Raw genomic sequence first — 21,659 nt, forward strand, 5'->3', positions numbered from 1 at the left:
GGACGCCTGGTGCAAGCTAATGACTGCATCCCCCCTCCCCCCTGCATCCCCCCTCACCACCCACATAGAATCATAGAATCATAGAGTTGGAAGAGACCACAAGGGCCATCGAGTCCAAACCCCTGCCAAGCAGGAAACACCATCAGAGCACTCCTGACATATGGTTGTCAAGCCTCTGCTTAAAGACCTCCAAAGAAGGAGACTCCACCACACTCCTTGGCAGCAAATTCCACTGTCGAACAGCTCTTACTGTCAGGAAGTTCTTCCTCATGTTTAGGTGGAATCTTCTTTCTTGTAGTTTGGAACCATTGCTCCGTGTCTGCTTCTCTGGAGCAGCAGAAAACAACCTTTCTCCCTCCTCTATGTGACATCCTTTTATATATTTGAACATGGCTATCATATCACCCCTTAACCTCCTCTTCTCTTTTTTTTTAAATAATATTTATTACTTTTAAAAGGAAAAAAGACAGAAGAGAAAAAACAAAAGAGAAAAAAGACAATACAATACAATATATAAACAATACAAAACACAACCTAAACCCATTAAACTAAACACATTAAACTAAACTAAACCAAACCCACTCCCTAACCCTAACCCTAAACAAAACGAAACAAAAACTATTTTATATATATCCCCCCTTTTCGATACTCTTTCTTTCATTCCCTTGTTTCCTCGACCTCCTCTCACCTCCCTTTTTGTATTCCACTTCTACTAGTTATTTCAGCAAATCCTTTCCATCTTTCTCTATTCTCTATGATATTATAAATAACATATTTTTTTAACCTTATTTTAACATTAAAACTAAAATACTAATATATAATAATAATAATAATAATAATAATAATTTATTATTTGTACCCCGCCCATCTGGCTGGGTTTCCCCAGCCACTCTGGGCGGCTTCCAACAGAGATAAAAAATACACTAAAATGTCACATATTAAAAACTTCCCTGAACAGGGCTGCCTTCAGATGTCTTCTGAATGTCAGGTAGTTGTCCATCGCCTTGACATCCGATGGGAGGGCATTCCACAGGGCGGGCGCAACCACCGAGAAGGCCCTCTGCCTGGTTCCCTGCAACTTGGCCTCTCGCAGTGAGGGAACCGCCAGAAGGCCCTCGGAGCTGGACCTCAGTGTCCGGGCAGAACGATGGGGGAGGAGACGCTCCTTCAGATATACTGGACCGAGGCCATTTAGGGCTTTAAAGGTCAGCACCAACACTTTGAATTGTGCTCGGAAACGTACTGGGAGCCAATGTAGGTCTTTCAAGACCGGTGTTATATGGTCTCGGCGGCCACTCCCAGTCACCAGTCTAGCTGCCGCATTCTGTATTAGTTGTAGTTTCCGGGTCACCTTCAAAGGTAGCCCCACGTAGAGCGCATTGCAGTAGTCCAAGCAGGAGATAACCAGAGCATGTACCACTCTGGCGAGACAGTCCGCAGGCAGATAGGGTCTCAGCCTACGTACCAGATGGAGCTGGTAAACAGCTGCCCTGGATACAGATTTGACCTGTGCCTCCATGGACAGCTGTGAGTCCAAAATGACTCCCAGGCTGCGCACCTGGTCCTTCAGGGGCACAGTTACCCCATTCAGGACCAGGGAATCCTCCACACCTGCCCGCCTCCTGTCCCCCAAAAACAGTACTTCTGTCTTGTCAGGATTCAACCTCAATCTGTTAGCCGCCATCCATCCTCCAACCGCTTCCAGACACTCACACAGGACCTTTACCGCCTTCACTGGTTCTGATTTAAAAGAGAGGTAGAGCTGGGTATCATCTCTATGCTTAACCCCTTATAACATTTCTGCTAAATCCATAAAGTATCAATCCACCATTTTTCTATCACTCATTAATTTTGCGATATTTCTATATATAAACTTTAAGTTTTCCAATCTTCTTCCATCAACTCCTCTCCCTGGTTTTGGATTCTGCCAGTCCTTTCCGTCAATTCCATATAGTCTATCAACCTGGAGATCTTATGTCCGAGGCTCTTAACTCTTTTCCAGGTCCCTTCTGCAGATCTTCTTCATATTCTTTAATGCTAGAGCGCAAATCTCGAGAGAACTCCATCCTAACAATACTTTTATTCCTTCTGGACAGTTCAGCCAAATTTCCATAGTTGAAGCTAGGGTCTATACAGTGTTTCAGGACGTATTTCAAGATTCCTCCAAATCCAAAGGCCCCCAAAACTTCAATCTCCAAATCCAAGTCCATGTCCCAAAAGTCAATTAATCCCTGGATAGAGGGATCTTTCCAACTTTCCTTCTTCAGTCCAAGCCGGGATCCAATCCTCAAAATCTGGCTTTTTCTAGATTCAATCATAAAAGGCCTCAATTTATAGTCCTCAATTTGCTTCTGTAGAACTAAGGATTCCGCTTGTGTTATTTTAGGTTCAAAGACAACGACTTTCTCCTTTTCCTCCACCCTTTGTTCTGCCAAAGTAGGTTCCTGTGCCAGGTCCTGAATTATTTCTGTGTTGGTGTTCGCTTTTTGTCTCAAATTAGTCACATTCTGTTCCAAATTATCAATTTTAAAAGTCATGTCATCCGTCTTTTTATGAAGCTCTTTCAGCAAATAGTTTATCTTACATAATGCAGTCACAATAACTTCTCCTATCAACATTTTGAAAGGTCCAAGGTCAATCTCTGGTTCTCAGAATCCTTATCTTGCAGCTGGAGACCTCCCAGTTACACTCCTATAACAATTTCAAAGGCTCCCTCTAGAGGGAAACAGTCTCCACTTGTATCAGTTCTTTCAAGCACAACTCAAGCAGTAAACATAGTTTCGATTTTCAGTTACTTTTTCCTCCATTTTAAATGCAGAAGAGGACAATGGAAACACTATCTTACTCTTATTTTAGCTAGCTGTCAAATCCGTTCTGTCAATAAACTTTCCCCAAACGTCATCTGGCAGCCCGTTCCCAGGTTCAGAGCTGCGGTAATTTGATTTTCCCTTCACTCCTGCAGGCTTACTAAGTTCAAAATTTCCCCCCTCTTCACCTGCTTCCAAGGGGGGTTTTGTATTTTTAACCGATGGAGATTTAATCCTTTGTCAAAAGCTTTCAAAGACTTTAGCTTGTAATGTCTTTGCTTCAGTCTATTTACAAAAGCGGAAGGCGGACTTCCTGTTTATGACCTTCCCGCTTCGGCGCCAAATTAAGGTACTTAAAGATCCAATTTTCCGTTCTACTCACGGGTAGTTGTTTAAAATCCAATTGTCCACAGGAAAAAGTCAGTGCTCTCCAGCAACAGCAATGCGGCTTCACTCCGTGAAAGAAGCAGTCAATTCAAAGCACCGCGCCACTCACCCCACGTTGCTCCGCATCCCCAAAACAGGGTTTCCCCACGAGTATGGGAGGCGCAAAAGGTGCCAGCCGAATCCCAGGTTCACAAGCTTTCTCCCGCTTGTGATTTCAATGGGTCTCCGCCTTCGCCGTGGTGGTCAGACCCTGTTTTTCACGGAGTAAGTTCCTCCCAATCGGAGGAGCTCAGCCATTGCCGGAGGCGCCAACCCGGAAGTCCTAACCTCCTCTTCTCCAGGCTAAACATGCCCAGCTCCCTTAGCCGTTCCTCATAAGGCATCGTTTCCAGGCCTTTGACCATTATGGTTGCCCTCCTCTGGACACGTTCCAGTTTGTCAGTGTCCTTCTTGAACTGTGGTGCCCAGAACTGGACACAGTACTCCAGGTGAGGTCTGACCAGAGCAGAATACAGTGGCACTATTACTTCCCTTGATCTAGATGCTATACTCCTATTGATGCAGCCCAGAATTGCATTGGCTTTTTTAGCTGCCGCGTCACACTGTTGGCTCATGTCAAGTTTGTGGTCAACAAAGACTCCTAGATCCTTTTCACATGTACTGCTCTCAAGCCAGGTGTCACCCATCTTGTATTTGTGCCTCTCATTTTTTTTGCCCAAGTGCAATACTTTACATTTCTCCCTGTTAAAATTTGCAAGGCTGATGCAGAGAATCCCTGGAAACCAAAGAGTGCAATTGATCCTGACCAGCTAAAACAGAAGATATTTTGCTAAATATGGTGGCAGATGGAGAAAGAAACAGATATGCCGAGATGGCGTTGATTTTAAAATGACTTGTGTTTGTTTTTAATAAGATGCTTCCAGTTCTCAGTACAACAGTTCAGTCAGAAATATAAACCCTCATTGTCATTAAGCCACATTATGCATGGGATCACTGCTGTTCTTTTACCAGGGCAAGAAAACATGCTAGCCGAAAGCAAGCTGAGCAAGAAGCATAGCATGCACCAGGAGGAATCCAATCGCAACAGATACACCCTGCAAAATAGCATAGTTTCTCCAGTCACTGCAGTATTGGCAATGAGGGTAGAATCCAGTTCAGTGCTCAGCCTACATCAAAACTGGTCACAATCAGTACACTTAACAAAAGCATCCCAGGTTAAATTAAGACTTACTACTCCCCACCACATCATGAGAAATAACAGGGTGCCAAGATGGCCCACTGGAGAACAGATGCTCCCTCATATTCCCCTTTGGACAAAAATAATACTTTTTTTTAAGCAATCAGGAAGGACCAGGAAACAGAACAGACCCACTGGAGGAGTAGCAAATTCATACAGGGCACGTATTTGCACAGCAGAACAGCACCTGCTCAGGAAGGGCAAAGATGCAACTGTTAATTGCAAGAAAATGAGATGTTCAGTGTCTCCTTCTGAGAAGAGTTGTCGTCGCAACTGGTGGTACATCCAGACAAAATCTGGGAGTTGACAAGGATGTAAAAATAGCTATTTGTCAGTATCAAGCCTCAGGAGGCTGTTTAGACAGGTCCAATTGTTCTTTCCTATTGCCTTTTTTAAAAAAAACCCCACAGAAACAGATTTATTGGGGGAAGGGCTGGTGTTATCCCTGCACAAAAAGAGCAGTAGAACTCTTATAGGAGCAGCGTGTTATTCAGCTAAAAACAAAGATTCTCCATCTCTGAACTTTTGCCAGCTCCTGTTTCAATCTAAGATGGAGTTTAATTTTTTAAAAGAAGACGGGGCAAAGGCGGGGGGGGGGGAGAGAATTATGGACAGTGAGACAATTTTTCAAAGCCATTTAGGTTCCAACATAATACATTAAAAAGAATGTCAATAATCCATCATAATTACACAGTACAAACTGAGTCATCATATAGACATCAATTAACGTACCAGGACTGTAAAATACCCTTCAACATAACTTTATCCTTTAGTGTCAGGCCAAAGGGCTGACTGAAGCTGCTTCCCTAATTCATTAGGCAATTATAGCCCAAAGAACAAGGATGACATTAGTCTAATAAAATATTTCAATTGTCCCAGGATAGAAGAATCTTTGGAAATGGGCTTCTTCACTTGCAGTCTCTCAAATCGGCATAAGCCTGATTCAAGTCAGCTACCTCTGCAGGAAGCATTCATCTCTCTAGGTTAAGTGTTGTCTGAAAGTAATAGGCTCTTTATAAACCTCTAGCACCGACTAGATTAGATCCTGGACAGCTATTCTCAAAAGATAGCAACTATGGACAATCAAGTAGGTTATTGAAGGGCAAGTATTTTCAGAGATTACCAAGACCATATTTGTTGCAAATTTGAACCTACTCTTAGAGAAACAGAGCAAGCCAGACTCCCTACCTCCTGACTTTTGTCCAAAAGCATGGAAGTGGCCATCATGCCCTCTTAGGAGGAAAAGAAACAACGTGATAAGGAATGCAATCCCACCCCCACCCCCAGTGATAATATCCATGGTGTGAGCACCTACCCACTGATAATTCTAACCTGCTGGACTCCAGAATAGGCAGAAACTATATTTAAGCAGGATCAATATATGAAATACCCCATATTCCAATTATATGCCACTTTCCCAGAATACAAGAGCCACATTTCCTTAGTAATCTCCAGTCTACCAGACAGTCTGTGTCCGGGCTCAATCCCTTTCTGCAGGCATGGTGCCAAAGATCACAAGTAATATAAAACTTTTAAAAAGCAGGCTAAAACTTTATGAATGAATCACCAAAGGGTCAGCTTAGCCTGAAAATTGCAATGTTTTTCATACCCACACAGACCCTGATCACCTTGTGAAGAACAAAACCACCCAGAGAAGTTGCTTGTCTGTAAGGAGGTGCATACAGGGTACAGTTCAGTATTAAAGTCCTAGGCTTTAGAGACCTCCAAAGAAGCCATTCTCAGCACCATCAGTCCGGGACCCCTTGCCACCTTTACTAGGATTGGGTGTGGTGGAATATTTGGGTGGGTAACGAATGAAGAGCCGGTCTTCTTCCTTCTTTATCCAGCGCAGCAGCTTAGTCAGGACATTAATGGCACCAGCTTTGGTCACCAAAGGACTGAAGCAGGTATACAGTTCAAACTTACTTGTGACCTAGAGAAGAGAGGATGGGAGAAAAAAACATTCAGCCCCATTCAGTAGCAAGGCTGGGAACTCTCTGCAGGTGACCATTAGACCACAGATACAGCCAACAGATACAGCCAAGCTGTAGAATGGCTGGGAAACCAAAGCCTGCAGCTATGTGCAAGAGAGGAACTTACTATTCTGTAGCAGCGCCTTATAGGTAGCAAGTTCCCTAAACTACCAGATTTCACCAACATTTGAGAACCTATAAAAGTTCCCAGCCACCTCACTCAAGAGCTGGACTCTTAATCCACTGAACAGCAGAAAGCATGTCTGTGATCCTTAAAACTTTGTGATGTTTGGTGCCGTCTCCAACACAGATTATCAACAGCTCAAAAAGCCAGTCACAAGTTTTCTGTGACTCACCTAAGCTGTTTACCCCAGCTACTCTAATTTATAGGACGCTGATAAGAAAAAGTAAATTATTTGTGAGTACCTAAGGTAGGGGTAAGGAATCTCTGCCTTCCCATCATTCCTGATCATTGACCATGAGGGGTGTCAGGAGTTGAGTCCAACAATATCTGGGGGGCATCAGGAAGAAAGGATTAAAATAAGAGTTTCTTTATTTTAAATCCATGAGGGGTTGGATTTACAGGGGTGAATCAATGGTGAAGAGAAATGTTGAGCACTCCTTTCCTCCCTCCCTCCTGCCTGCCAAGTGTTGACATGAGGAAAGCACGGACTTGGGAGTCCTGTATTATCCTCATAACGGGTAGCTGCGCTCTTAGCTAGCGATCACAAAGTCTCTTAGTTGAAGAAGCAGCCGCAGTGTCATTCCTCACCCAAGCCAAGAGGGTTTCCTTTTCAGCTACATGGTAGATGAGACGCAGAGGGCGTGAGGTACTGTGGATACGACTGTGAAGGTAGTGATAGAGGTCAAAGAGTCGGTGCCGTTCATTCTCACTGCAGTAAGGCCCCTCCAGTTCTGGGCTGTAATTGGTTAAAAAACACATATCAGGAAATCAAAGAACTTTGAGTCCCTCTATACCACTCTTCACTATGGGTCAGGCTACTGAACTCAGGCGTAGTGAAGAATGGGAGGGATCTGTTCACCTCAACCACTGAGCAAATTCTTCAGAGATGGGAAAGGACAAAAATATAATCCCAGAAAAAGCCTCTAAGAAATGTCTGACAATCAGAAAACGTTTAGGCTCCAATATGTTTTCCAGGCTCCAGACAAGTGGAAGCTATAGGAAAAGTGTCAGAACACCAGCATGTTTTCAGCTTCCAACGTATGGCTGCTCAGTCATTGTGTTATCTGCACCTGATGCCATACACAGGAGTTAACTTTAGGCACTGCACAGCAAGATGTCACTTTTTAATCAATTCCATGTCTTTCTGAATTGGATCCTGTGCATAGCAGCACCCGAGATATGCATATGGACAAGCATACACCCTAGCCATCTGTCAGCCTACAATGTACTAAAGTGGTCAGTGGAATACGCCCCTCATATCTTAGCACGTCTTTAGGGGAAGGAAGCTGCAAAATGGGCACATGTCAAAACAGGTTACAGTGATACCTCGGGCTATGAACTTAAGTCGTTCCGAAGGTCCATTCTTAACCCAAAACCATTCTTAATCTGAGGCGCACTTTTGCTAATGGGGCCTCCTGCTGCCGCCGCACGATTTCCATTCTCATCCTGGGGCAAAGTTCTCAACCCGAGGTACTACTTCTGGGTTAGCGGAGTTTGTAACCCAAAGTGTTTGTAACCATAGGTACCACTGTACATGTAAAACCCTTTCAGATGCCAATGGGGCTGTTTCTAGTTGCTTTTCCCCAATGAAATGTGGGTGCTTCTGACCAATCAAGTATTCCTTTGGCACTCCAGATGCATTAGCATTGAATCAGTAGCACCTCCTGTCAAAATGGCTTCCAGATTTCTGTGTACCACTTACAAGACTTTGCCAGCTAGCAAGAATCTCCTGATGCCCACCCTCAGGTTCTCCCTTGCGGCCCAGTAGTTTCTACACAAGGATTCTTTTTGATGCGGGGGATAAACCTCATGACTTGCTCTATTTAAAGCTGTAATTCAATAAGGCCATCTTAGCCCTTCCCACAACCTCTGGCTGGGAGTCTTGGGGGGGGGGGGAGGAAGACGAGGCAGGAGCTGTACCATCTCTCTAGGTTTGCCTGCCCCCAAAGCTAAGTCTAGATGCATCAACATAGCAAATTTAACACACACACAAATCAGTTCTGGGATGGAGCTTCTTCTGGGAATAGGATTGTGCAGCAAGTTAACACTTGCAAGAAAGAGAGAGGGAGAGGGAGAGAGAGAAAAAAACTGCACTGTTCTGCTTTATCACCCAAGTATTGTTGCATTACAGCAAGCTTCCTCAAACTTGACCCTCCAGCTGTTTTTGGCCTACCATGATCCCTAGCTAGCAGGAACAGTGGTCAGGGATGATGGGAAATGTAGTCCCAAACATCTGGAGGGCTGAGTTTGAGGAAGCCTGCAGTACAGGATCCTACTACCCATTATACAACAGCAAATCCACCACAAAAGCTCACTCAAAACATTAAGTGTTTACAAACACATTTGTATTCAGATTTATGAATGTCTGAATGAGACATTAAGGGGCACACCTAAAACCATTACATGTGTGAAGTCACACAGACACCAGGTGGGATTTTTTTTGTGAGCGGAAGAAGAGATGGCTGGGAGATCACCTGCTCTTGATGGGGTTACACTTCCTCTGAAGGAGCAGGTATGTAGCTTGGGGTACTCCTGGATCCTCTGCTTTCACTTGAGGCTCAGGTGGCCTCGGTGGCCCAGAGTGCCTTCAGCTCATGGCCCAGCTCTGGACAGGGATAGCCTAACTTCTACTGTCTATGCTCTGGTAACCTCTAGGTTGGATTACTGCAATGTATTTGACATAGGGCTGCCTCTGAAGACAGTTAAGAAGCTTCTGCTGGTGCAGAATTTAGCGGCCAGATTGCTCACTGGGACAAGATGGTTTGAGAGTATTACACCAATCCTGGTCTGACTGCACTGGCTGCCAATTAGTTTCCAGGCCCAATTCGAAGTTCTGGTTTTGACCTATAAAGCCTTAAGTGGCTCAGGACCGCAATACCTCAAGGATCACCTCTTCCCATATAAAACATCCCTGACTCTGCAATCATCATCTACGGCCTTTCTCTATGTGCCCCTTCCACGAGACATCCGGAGGCTGTAGTGGCTCATTTGTGGAATGCTCTCCCCAGGGAGGTTCACCTGGTGCCTTCATTATATATTTTTAGGTGAAAACATTTCTCTTCAGCCAGGCCTGGTTGATGAATATTCCACAGCCTTTTAAATGTGTCTTTGGGAAGGGGGGGTATTGTTTTGCTGTTTTGTTTTAATTGTTTACTTGTTTTTATCCTGTATTTTATTCTGCGAACCGCCCTGAGATCTTATGATGAAGGTTGGTATATAGATCTAATAAATAATAAAATAATAAGAAGGTGAAATGTGCTACTACATTCACATGAAGTGTCAGATTGGATCATTCCCCAAACAAATAATATTGCGATAAGCAAAATCATTCACTTTCTTTAATGGTCTACAGCCAATGAATTTCAAGCCCTACACATTTGCTTCATTTGCAAACGTATTGGTTTGTTTTTGTTTTTATTATGTATTTTGTGTTTTTATATGTTTCTTTTATGTTGTGAATTGCCCTGAGATCTACAGATGAAGGGCGATATTCAAATTTAATAAATAAAATAAATAAAAATAAATCTGGCAGGAAAAGAGATAGGCAAGCAATTAGCATTACAGGACACAATAGCTTTGTCCCTTAACAAGAGGACACTCCCCCTGTTTAAAAAAAAAACAACCCCAAAAAATTTGGGTTCCAAAACCAAGAGATTTTGTCTGTCTACCCAAATTAAATCTTGAGATTTTCAGTACTCTTTTCCAGGACAGATATCATGCAACACTGCACTGAAGCAAAACTGTAGAGCATAAAAATAAGCCGAATCATATTTTCCAGAAACATGTCAATGACAGTCAAAACATTAAGAGGCAAAATGCTTCACTAACACCCCCACCACCATGAGAAACGTTGAGAATTCAGAGGGGCCAGTATCAAGTCACAAACAAATTAAGCAATCCCCTACTGCACTTCCATCTCACTGCCCTCTTCAAAGAGCTCTCATAGGGTCGAGAGCATATCTCAGACCACACATGCCTCTAATTACCTGGTGAACTGGGGAAGCTGCCGGTAGTTATCAGGTATATCCAGAGGCTTGTACATAAAGTGCCGGAGGTCTGGCACACCCACCAGCCCCACACTATAGGAAGGGCTTCTCAGGCCACTTGAGAGTGCCTGCAGGTAGTTCTGAGTCCTCATGCCCTCCTCAATGCGTTTCTTGCAGTCCGAGACAGAATAGAAAGACTCCTTGTCCGTGGAGAGAAGAATGAGGCAGACGGTACATTCTGCATCCAAGTAGGAAATATAAGCATAAAAGTAACAATCCGGGTTGAAGCGTGGCAAGCAAATAGGTGTCCAAATCTCCCCTGTTTGGAATGCAGAGGTTGCCCCAATGAGGTTGAGCAATAGATGCAAGTCAGTGGGTTCTAAACGGCAGTCTTCAATCACTGTTTTCTCCTGCACTGTGGTGACCAGCTGACTGCGGGCCACCAGAATGGAGAAGACCAGATTGGGCGTGATGGCCTTCTGGAGCAAAGTACCCAGGGAATCCCGCAGGGAGGCTTGGAGGGGCAGGCAGCGCACAGCACCAAGCAGGAAGCAAGGGTCCGACTCCACCAGGTTCAGCAGGCGGTTGAGGATCTTCTCTGAGCCGGTCAGCAGGCGCCGGAGGTCATAGTTCTTTTTCCGCTCAAAGATGCGGGTGATGCTGGCCTCTGTGAGCATGCTGATAATCTGATAGTAGACATACAAAAGCTCCTGCCGCAACTGCTGCTCTGACTGTAAGGTGCGTGACACAGACACCAGCACCAGCGGGCCCTGCTGCACAAAAACCAGTTTGTGATCATCTGTGGTGGAAAGGAGAGAGCTAGTCAGAAGGTGCAGCAGACTGAGCTCTGCACAAATAGGACAGAACCAGATGTCAATCAACTCTAGGGGGAAAGCAAGACTGAGTAAAGTGTGCAATTCCATGGAAATGCAAAAAGCCCATATAATGCAGTATTGGGTATAAAATTAGCATCCCTAGAGCATACCTTTTTCAGATACACATTTCTTGCCCTTATGGTTGCAAAGATATACTTGAAAGCGTTCTAGACAACATCAGCTGAATCTCAGCAGCGTGGCTGAACAAGATTCCCAGCGGCCAGAGGCAGGATTTTAATGCCTTGTGTAGCTCCTTGTCTGTCTCCCAACCCCATGATGAGCAGAAGGAAAACACATGCAAATAGTCAAAGGGGTAGAATCCACTATGCCAAACAAGAAATAACTGTATTTGGGTAATTTACGTAATTTATACAGGTTGAGGAATTAAGTTTTTCCTGACAACAGAACTGAAGTAGATCTACTTAAGTCCAGGATACACAGTGTTCTGACTAATTAGAACCTTATTTTTATATTGCTTTCTTTTTTAAAAAAATCAACTTTATATAGTCACTATTTTTTTATTCCCCATCATATTTAACTGAATGAGATTTCTTCCCCTAAGGGATCACAGAGTGAGTTTGTTGGGCAGCTGATGATCACTCTAAACAACTCTTTTAAAAAGGCAGCCAGGCACATAAACAGGCCCTTTCAAGTTTATTATTATTATTATTATTATTATTAAAGATTTTCTTGTTTTACAGAAGTATGTGTAATGTCTCTCGTATTTTTTCCATGTAACATTTTTACAAATCTGTTTCATTTGTTGAGACATTAGGAGGAGGGGGGAGAAAGGGGTGGAGGGGGGGAAGATGGGTGGGGGTGGGGTCGGGTGGCGATGTTTCTATTATGCTTAATGTATGTAGGGTTTGGTGTCAGCGTTGCTTGTGCTGTTCACTTGTGTTCCTTTGGTGGTGAGAGGTTGGGGTTGGCCTAGGGTGTGGTTGTTTGTTTGTGATTGGCTGTGGTGATCTTTGTTTTCGTGTGTGAGTGGGGTGGGTGTGTGTTTTGGATCAGGTTAGCCATATTGATTTGTATGCTGTTGGTGAATTATTGTCATTGTCTTGTTGGGCTGTGTATGTGCTAAAGGGGAGCCATACCGGGGTAAAGGCATCTTCTTCTGTTTGTCCCCGTGTCAGTTTCAGTTTATTGGTTAATTTTTCTAGTAGGGCAGGCCCTTTCAAGTTGTAGCCCTAGATGTTCCACTAGGTTCTGTGTTGTAGTGCAAAGCTATACATGCCTTCTACTCATAAGGAAGCCCCACTGAGGGCTTACTTCAGTGCTGAGTGAGCTTACGGTAGCAACCTTTGATGCAAATACATGAAACGTTGCATGCCAGAGCAGGACACATTCTGCACTTAAAAAAAAAAGGAGTATTACTACTACTGATTATAATAAAAATATGCACTAAGAAGAGATAAATTCAGCTGCCTGGACTAGCTATGCATATTAAGTACCTTTGGATTGTTTCCCCTATTTTGCAGAATTCATTCTGCAATTTTTACTATTTTGCTTCTGCTAGGCATGAAGAACAGCATGGAGCAAAACAGAGAAGCAAGGTCCAGTCTCTGACCCCTGGGCTCCCCATACATCATCAGACACTGCCTACATGTTTCCAAGCATCTCTACAACCACAAAGGTGAGAAAAAGAATGAAATTCTTAGGAAGCTGGATTTTGAAGCCAGAACATTTGTGCTTCTCTTGCTTGCATGAAATCACAACTACATAGCTATGCAGTCCACATGACAGCTTTCTTCATATAAAAGAAAATTACCATGATAAAAACCCCAACTCCCTCTATTGCCCAATAACTGAAATTCTTTTACACAGCCTTTACTGTTAACTATCAGTGGAAACAAGAGACTCCAAGATCGTTAGGCATCAGTCATGGTTCTGAGAGCCAGTCCAGTTTGAAAGAAACCAATAATTTTAAGCTGTAATTTTAAACTGCAGCTATAGGGATATGGCTTAAATCTGGCTACAACCATGCCCAATAACTCCTATTCCAGAGCTTGAATTATGGGGGTAAAGTAGAGGATCCTTAACAAAATCTACAAGCCCCAACTTCCAATCATGAGTGAGTCCCAAAGCCTCATAAAAACAAATTGTTAATTGTAATTAAAACAATGCCCCACTGCCAATCTTTTGCCATACCAGAATAAATGGAACGGATGGAATTATCCCCACTCTGGATGAATGATACAAGTGCCATCATAACACCCATGGTGGAGCTGAGGGCTTCTTCATTGCCAAAGCGCGAATAAATGGGTTTGCCAGCTTCACTTAAAACAAAGACATGTTTCCTGTGTGCCCGCCAACTGTCAGCTGTCACATCCTCATCCCGGTGTGTAGCTGGGCACAGCTGTGCCACTTCCTCCTCCCCAGGTGGCCCATCGCCCATCACCATAGGTCGGTTAAACTCGCTGGAGTCCTCCAAAGTGTTATCAGTTGAGGCTGAGTCAGACAGGTCCTTTTCACTTGATTCCTCCTGCATATCCGCTTTGGCATCTGCCTCAATTATGGGTCCATTGACTGGGACATCAGGTAGCTCCCCTTGCTCATCCAATGCAGAACAGGGCTCATCCTCACCTGGAAAAAGTCACAGCACAAGTAAAGGATTTCAGGACTCCTAGCTTATCCTCACCTCCCTACTTGCACCAGCCTTTACCCTACTGAAAAGGCAGCTCAACTACTAAAAGTTGCAACACTTCATGACCAACTTTGCAGCAAGCTTCAGCATGTATTTCAGCCACCCCAAAATCCCTTACTTTCCTCGGTCAGATGATGAAGTCTCCCTCATCTCCCTTTATGCCCATCATTGGTTCCTAGCAGGGCTTCTTTTCAGCTGGAGCTCGCTGGAACTCTGTTCTGGCACCTCTCAGATGGGTGCCATTAGAAAAATAGTACTGGTTCCTAGAAGAGGAACCTAGTACTTCAATGCTTTTTCTCCCCAACCAAACTTCACCACCACTTTAGCTGAGAGGGTATTGGTTCCCACACATATCTTGCTATCTGTAATCTCAGCAAAGAAAAGGGAGAGGCCTATGGTAAGCTCCTCTCTTTTTCTTTTTATGTCACGATATAAAACACTACAGGCTTTGCCAGCTTGATCTGGTTAGCAGCCACATCATCTAAAAGGTCTACTGTTAATGAACAAAATTCAGCCTCAGGTAGAATAACTGAACCACAACGGCAGAGACTTAAACCACTCACCTGTCTCTGCAGAGCTGAGCCCAGCCTTATGTTCAGGGAGATCCATCCCACCCTTAGAAGGCAAGCCAGGGTCTTCCCTCTACATCTCAAACAGCTCCTGAGAAGTCAAGAGGCAAATGTGAGAAGAGTTCCCCAGTGTTACAAAAACTAAAAAAACAAACAAACCAGGATGCAGGTGCTCTGTCGCTTACTCACCAGGCCCAACCCCATTCTCAAATTAGGGACAGAACTTAGAACACTGCCTTCACAGTTCCATTCACACCCTAACTCCACCCTCCACCTCCTAAAAGAAGCAGCAAAAAGAACCTCAACCTTCAGTTTAGAAAGTATGAATGAATGCACATCGGAGAAAAGGGCTTTCCAAGGGAAACAAGAAGAAGAAGAAGAGTTTGGATTTTATTTCCCGCTTTATCACTACCCTAAGGAGTCTCAAAGCGGCTAACACTCTCCTTTCCCTTCCTCCCCCACAACAAAGGTGAGTGGGGTGTGAGGGGTGTGAGGTGAGTGGGGCTGAGAGACTTCAGAGAAGTGTGACTAGCCCAAGGTCACCCAGCATCTGCATGTGGAGGAACGGAGACACGAACCCGGTTCACCAGATTACGGGACTACCGCTCTTAACCACTACACCACACTGGCTCTCAAAATGCAAAAGTCAAGATGCAAAAGTCAATCTGTCAGCCTTGCCTGCCCTCCCTGCTCTAATCTCAGTCACATGCCTGGGCAGGGATGCCTCAGAGGAGACAGCAGGAAATGCCCTGGTTACTAATCACCACACACACAGAGAGATAAACAGAATTACTAGTGCTTAACTCCTGGATGGGATTTTAAGCAACTCCCATCAGCCCCAACCAGCACAGCCAATGGTCAGGGATGATGGGAATTGTAGTATAACAACGTCTGCGGAGCCAGGTTGGGAAAGGCTGACTTCGATCACTGGTCTTCAACTGTTGGAGCAGGATCCAAAGTGACACTAGTAATACCACCCTACTTCAAAATAAAACAAGAGAAAGAGAAACAGGCAGTGGACTGAGTAGGTAAAGGTAAAGGGACCCCTGACCGTTAGTCCAGTCGCAGACGACTCTGGGGTTGCGGTGCTCATCTCGCTTTACTGGCCGAGGAAGCCGGCGTACAGCTTCTGGGTCATGTGGCCAGCATGACTAAGCCGCTTCTGGCGAAACCAGAGCAGCACATGGAAACGCAGTTTACCGTCCCACCAGAATGGTACCTATTTATCTACTTGCACTTCACAGCTGGCCTAGATGTTTCACAGGTGGCTGCATTCCACAACTGCAATAATCATCTCTGAGGGATTAAGCTCTATGCAGTGATTCTGAACTTCCTCAGCCCTGAAGAAATTCCTTGTTTAGTTGGGGCTACCAACTATATTCACGATCCATTTCCCTCCTGTATTGGAATTCTTGCATAGATGTTCTTCCAGCCTTTAAGCCTTTATGTCCAGAAGAACTGAGCATCTGCCCAGAATGGTGCTACCATGATGTTCCCAGCAGCTTCTTATTCTTGGCAGCTCCAAGACTACTGGAAACTGCCTGGATACAGAAACAGCACTGCCACCATTGTCATATATAGGTTCATCCTCACTCTCAAAGAATGGGCATGGCAAGTTTAAAAAAGTTATTTGCAAAACTACACATTCACAATAAGATTAATGTGAATATACTACTTTTTAAAAAAATAGTATTTATTGCTTTTAAATCTTACTAACAAGAAGAAAAAGAAAAGAAAAAAGAAGAAAAAACAGAAGAAAGAAAAAACAATACAATACAATATATAAACAATACACTACACATTATTAACGCATTAAACTAAACAAAACAGAACAAAAACAGTTTTTTAAAAAACATACATCATACCATTTCAATGCCTTATCTTTCATTCCCTTGTTTCATCGACTTCCTCTCACCTCCCTTTTTGTATTCCACTTCTATTGTTTCAGCAATTCCTTTCCATCTTTCACTATTTTCTGTCATATTAATATCTTAACTTATTTTAACCTTATTTTCCATTAATACTATAATACTTATTTATGCTTAACTCCTTATAACACTTCTACTAAAGCCATATAATTTCATTCCAACATTTTTCTAACACTCATTAATTTTACCATATTTCTATAAATAAACTTTAAACTTTTTCCAATCTTCTTCCACAGTCTCTTCTCCCTGGTCTCGGATTCTGCCAGTCATTTCCGTCAATTCCATATACAGTGGTGCCCCGCAAGACGAATGCCTCGCAAGACGAAAAACCCGCTAGACGAAAGGGTTTTCCGTTTTGGAGGCGCTTCGCAAGACAAATTTCCCTATGGGCTTGCTTCGCAAGACGAAAATGTCTTGCGAGTTTTCCCGACTTTTTTCCCCCTTTCCCCCCCTTTTTCTAAGCCGCTAAGCCGCTTATCCGCTAAGCCGCTAATAGCGCTAAGCCGCTAAGCCGCTAATGGGCTTGCTTCGCAAGATGAAAAAGCCGCTAGACGAAGAGACTCGCGGAACGGATTCTTTTCGCCTTGTGGGGCACCACTGTAGTCCATCAACCTGGTGATCTTCTGTCCGAGGCTCTTAACTCTTTTCCAGGTCCCTTCTGCAAGTCTTCTTCGTATTTATACATGCACTTTACTTTGTCTTCTGCTGATCTTGTTCTTAATTTCCTTTCTTTGATGCTGAAAAGTAGGTTTTGGGGGAGCTCCAACCTAGCAATGTTTTTATTCCTTCTCGACATGTCATCCACATCTCCATGGTTAAAACTAAAATCCAACAGATATTTCAGGATGTGTTTCAAAATCCCTCCAAATCTGAAGGTCTCCACAACTCCCATTTCCTTCTGACCCAGGTCCAGATCCCAAAGGTCAATAAATCCCTGCATGAGATAATCTATCCAACTTTCCTTCTCCAGTCCAAGCAGGGTTCCAATCTGACTTTCTCTGAATTCAATCATAGAGGGCAACAACTTGTAGTCATCAAATTGCCTTTGTAAGGCTGGGGCTCTCTCCCTCTCCACTTGTATTACTTTAGGTTCAACAACCACAACTTTCTCCCTTGCTTTCTCCACCATTTGGCATGTCAGAGTAGATTCCTGTATCGGTTCCTGAATAGTTTGTGTGTAGATGTTCACTTTTTGTCCCAAATTAGTCACTTTTTGTTCCAAAATATCAATTTTAATATTCATCACATCCGTCTTCTTATGGAGCTGTTCCAATGACTGACTTATCTTGCATAGTGCAATCACTAAAGCTTCTTCTGTCGACATTCTCAAGCAATCCAAGATCAATCTCACGGTTTTCTTTTGCAGCTGGGGATTCCACCAGCCCAACTCTAATAACAATTTCAAAGGCTCCCTCTAGAGGGAAACAATTTCTGTTTGTATCAATCCTTTTAAGCACAGTTCAAGCAGTAAAATTAGTTTCAATTTTCAGCCACTTTTACTCCTTTTTAAATGCAGAAGGAGACAATGGAAACAGTGTATTTCTCTTATTTAATACCTGTCACAGTCAATGAACTTTCCCAAAAACGTCAAATCTTATTAGCAGTCCGTTTCCAGGTTCAGATCGGTGGTGATCCAACTTTCTTCACTCTCTCCTGCAGGCTTACACGATCCAAGATTTCCCCCCTCTTCTCCTGCCTCCAAGGGGGTTTAATGATTTTAGCCGATGGAAGTTTAATCCTTTACATAGGACTTTAGCTTGCAAATTCTTTGCTTCAATCTATTTACAAAAGGGGAAGGCGGCCTTCCTGTTTGAAACCTCCCCGTTTCGGTGCCAAATTAAGACGTTTAAAAATCCAATTTTCCGTTCTACTCACGAGTAGTTGTTTAGAATCAAATTGTCCACAGGAAAAAGTCAGCGCTCTCCGACAACAGCAATGCGGCTTCACTCCGTGAAAGAAGCAGTCAATTCGAAGCACCGCGCCGCTCACCCCACATCGCTTCGGATCCCCGAAACCGGGTCTCCCCGCGAGTAGGGGAGGCGCAAAAGGTGCCAGCCGAATCCCACGTTCACAGGCTTCTCCCGCCTGCGATTTTTAGTGGGTCTCCGCCTTCGCCGTGGCGGCCAGACCCTGAATTCCACGGAGCAAGTTCCTCCCGATCAGAGGAATTCCGCCATTGCCAGAGGCGCTAACCCGGAAGTCTCCTAATGTGAATATACTACTGTGCCACTAGTACTGTCAATCCTATAAGGAACAAACAAATGAACAGGCACCAAATCATGATCAGTGATTGTTAAAAGTATTGCAGTAGATTTCCACAGCCCTAACTGGTAAGAAAAGAGTGTGGTTAATTGTGTTAGGTCATCCTTGGCACCAGTTCCTGCAATGGTAGGCTCAGAACAATAAACACTTTCCAAAAAAGTAATTACTTCTACAGCCAAGCAGAACCAGGTTCTGCCATTTCAGCAATCTAGTTCAAAATTAAGTGTCAAAAGCAGCATCCAACATGTATTGTACCCCTTTACAGAACCTGGCGCCACATCAGATTGTTCAAGTGCCCAAGCAACTCAAACTGAGCAAACAGCCTCTTGCTGCTTTATGGCCCAGTCAGAGATGCCTCTGAAGGCCAGTTCAGTGTAGTGGGAAAACGTGTCTTTTTTTGGGGGGGGGGAATAGGTCTATCAAGACATATGGGACCACACACATATCTATCTATAAGAGGAATAGCTAAACCATGTTAGTTTTCAGTAACATGTCAAAAGCAAACCCTTACATCACCTTCCTAAAAGTCCTCCAAAAAGAAAAATCTGTTCCAGCCATTACTAGTCATAAAACCTCTTTATCTTTCTAGAGAGCTACATGTATGCACATCAGCCCTGAACATTAATCAACCAGCAAACCATTCCAGAAAGTTCACAAAGATCCATGCAACCCAGCCCCAAAACAACACAGCAACTCACTCAGTTGCAGTCTCAGAAAGCTGTGCAGCACACTAAGTACATATTGGAGAAAGTGGAAAGGATCCTTTCAGGAGGCTGGAGTGTGGAGACAATTCAACTCTGCCTTCTCAATACAATAATAGATCCCCACCTCTGCTGAGAATTTCCCTCTTTAGTCGTAGTAATTTAAATAAGCCAATTGGCAGAAAGTTTTGGGGCTACCAAAATGAAGTGTTACTTCACACACTACATAATTCCATAACTGTTGCCATCCCTGAAATATCTGACAGTTGCCAAATCCATACTGACAGTTGCCAAATCCAGCCCTCCATATTTCCATCAAGAATCATCTCCCATAGGATGACAGTTATTTTACTATTATTTTGTGCTGAACTGTTGCAATTCTCTTATGCAAGGGTGGGTTTTGTCAGACACGTCCTTGAGCACATCAATGGAAACTCAACAGACATGGCAACAACCTTAGGTAATTCTTTTAGATAAACTCCTATTGGCTAGATCTAAAAATGTGACGGTGGGGGGCCCCCTAGAAATGGCCCTTTTTCCCATCACACCCCACCAAGCCTTTTGGGGTTTTTTTGCAAAAGAAAAAACATTTGGAGGGGGGAATGCATTACGAAATTTTATTCTTAGTATGATGAGCAAAATGCTTAAGGAAATCTCTAAGCTATAGCTACCCTCAGCCACTAGCCATGAAAACTAAATGGAGCCTCCAGGTGCCACGACAGTCTACCGCTGAATAGCAGGTGCTGCGAGGGAGGCGTGGGAAGGCCAACCAGGCCAGGCACTGCTCCTGGGCTGGGGATAAAGACTGCGGCACCGGACGGGCTTCTGGCCCGGTCCTGCGGGGAAGGCTTTTCTGCTGCTGCGGCAGCTGCCTGCCCCGAGGGGCTTCCAGTCCATCCCGAGGGAAGCGCCGGAGGCCCTCTCGCCCGAGAGGGCCCTGCGGCCGCCCCGCCCCTCCGGAGCCCCGCTCCCGCCCGCCCCTCACCGTCCGCGCGAGGGCTCTGCGTCGCCCCATTGCCGCGCAGCCCCTGCGCCGCTCCGTCGCCGCTCTTCCGGACCCGAAGGGGCAGAGGGCGGGCGGGGAAGGGGAACGGACAAGCACCTCGACGAATCACAGGACGAGCAGCGGGAAGGCGGGGGCGGGGCCTCGGGGCGCGAATCCCGGCCCGCGCATGCAGCTGCTTCGGAGTGTCAGCGAGGAAAAGGGGCGGGCAGAGGCGCGGGAAGCGACAGAGGGAGGTGAAGGGGCGGGGCCATTACACCCGGCTGAAGCAACCGCAGCCGCCGAAGGCCCGAGGAAAGGGCGGGGCTAGTCAGGAACGTCCACCAATCCCAAATGGGCGTTGCCTGGAGGGAGGAGCCGGGAGCGGCGGGGCGGAGGCGGCTCTTCCAGATATGCGCAGAACCAGGAAGTGGGACCGGCCGGGCCGGGCCGGGCCGGGCGGGGGGGGGGGAGCGCTCTGGAGGCGGCGGCTTCCTGAGGGAGGCGCGCAAGAAGAGCAGTAGTGCATCATTACACTGGTACCTCTGGTTACGTACTTAATTTGTTCCGGAGGTCCATTCTTAACCTGAAACTGTTCTTAACCTGAAGCACCACTTTAGCTAATGGGGCCTCCTGCTGCTGCCACGCTGCCAGAGCCCGATTTCTGTTCTCATCCTGAAGCAAAGTTCTTAACCTGAAGCACTATTTCAGGGTTAGCGGAGTCTGTAACCTGAAGCGTATGTAACCTGAAGCATCTGTAACCCGAGGTACCACTGTATTATTTTACTTAAGAGACAAACAGTAAAGTCACCAAAATAATAAAATGACAATGACAAGCAATTAGCTAAAAGCAATTAACTAAAAAACAACAACAAACCGAGCAAGAGTTCAAAGCAACACGAACTCCCAGTCGCCCAACACCCGGAGCCCGCGCGAGCTCTGCCGCGCCAAGCAGAAGAGGAGGCTTCCGCGAGAAGGCGGCGCGGGGGCGGGCGGGCGGGGGCGGCCCTGGCCGGGAGGAGCCCGAGCTCTGCAGGCGGCTGGGAGCAAAGCCGAAGCGCAGCAGCAGCAGCAGCAAAGACCCCCATCCCGCCCCCCCCCCCCGCTTCCTTTTGGCTGTG

The 21,659-nt window shown here is 45.1% G+C and overlaps 2 protein-coding genes across 5 annotated transcripts in view; one reads left to right on the top strand and one right to left on the bottom strand.

Annotated features, from left to right (window-relative positions):
- PTPN18 (protein tyrosine phosphatase non-receptor type 18) overlaps positions 1-21,659 on the top strand; it is a 122,577-nt gene that overhangs the window by 1,981 nt on the left and 98,937 nt on the right. For all 3 annotated transcript variants that reach the window (XM_081844627.1, XM_081844626.1, XM_081844628.1), the window contains one exon: positions 12,969-13,085. In XM_081844627.1, coding sequence (XP_081700753.1) covers positions 13,056-13,085 — 30 coding nt within the window. In that variant the 5' untranslated portion in view covers positions 12,969-13,055. The remainder of the gene's footprint in view (positions 1-12,968; positions 13,086-21,659) is intronic.
- On the bottom strand, positions 4,072-20,658 carry LOC309332004 (vacuolar fusion protein MON1 homolog B-like). Of its 2 annotated transcripts, none has more exons than XM_081844629.1 (6): positions 20,542-20,658; positions 14,660-14,756; positions 13,601-14,035; positions 10,575-11,373; positions 7,177-7,324; positions 4,072-6,364 (listed from the first exon to the last, which is right to left on the bottom strand). In XM_081844629.1, exons 2-6 carry the CDS (start codon positions 14,703-14,705, stop codon positions 6,146-6,148), a joined length of 1,647 nt encoding a protein of 548 aa, XP_081700755.1. In that variant the 5' UTR covers positions 14,706-14,756; positions 20,542-20,658; the 3' UTR covers positions 4,072-6,145. The 2 variants fall into 2 exon arrangements, with proteins under 2 accessions (XP_081700755.1, XP_081700756.1); XM_081844630.1 differs by lacking the exon at positions 20,542-20,658 and adding an exon at positions 19,554-19,825.

This window comes from Podarcis erhardii, assembly GCF_964252035.2.
Source record: "Podarcis erhardii genome assembly, chromosome: 17".
NCBI lineage: Eukaryota > Metazoa > Chordata > Lepidosauria > Squamata > Lacertidae > Podarcis > Podarcis erhardii.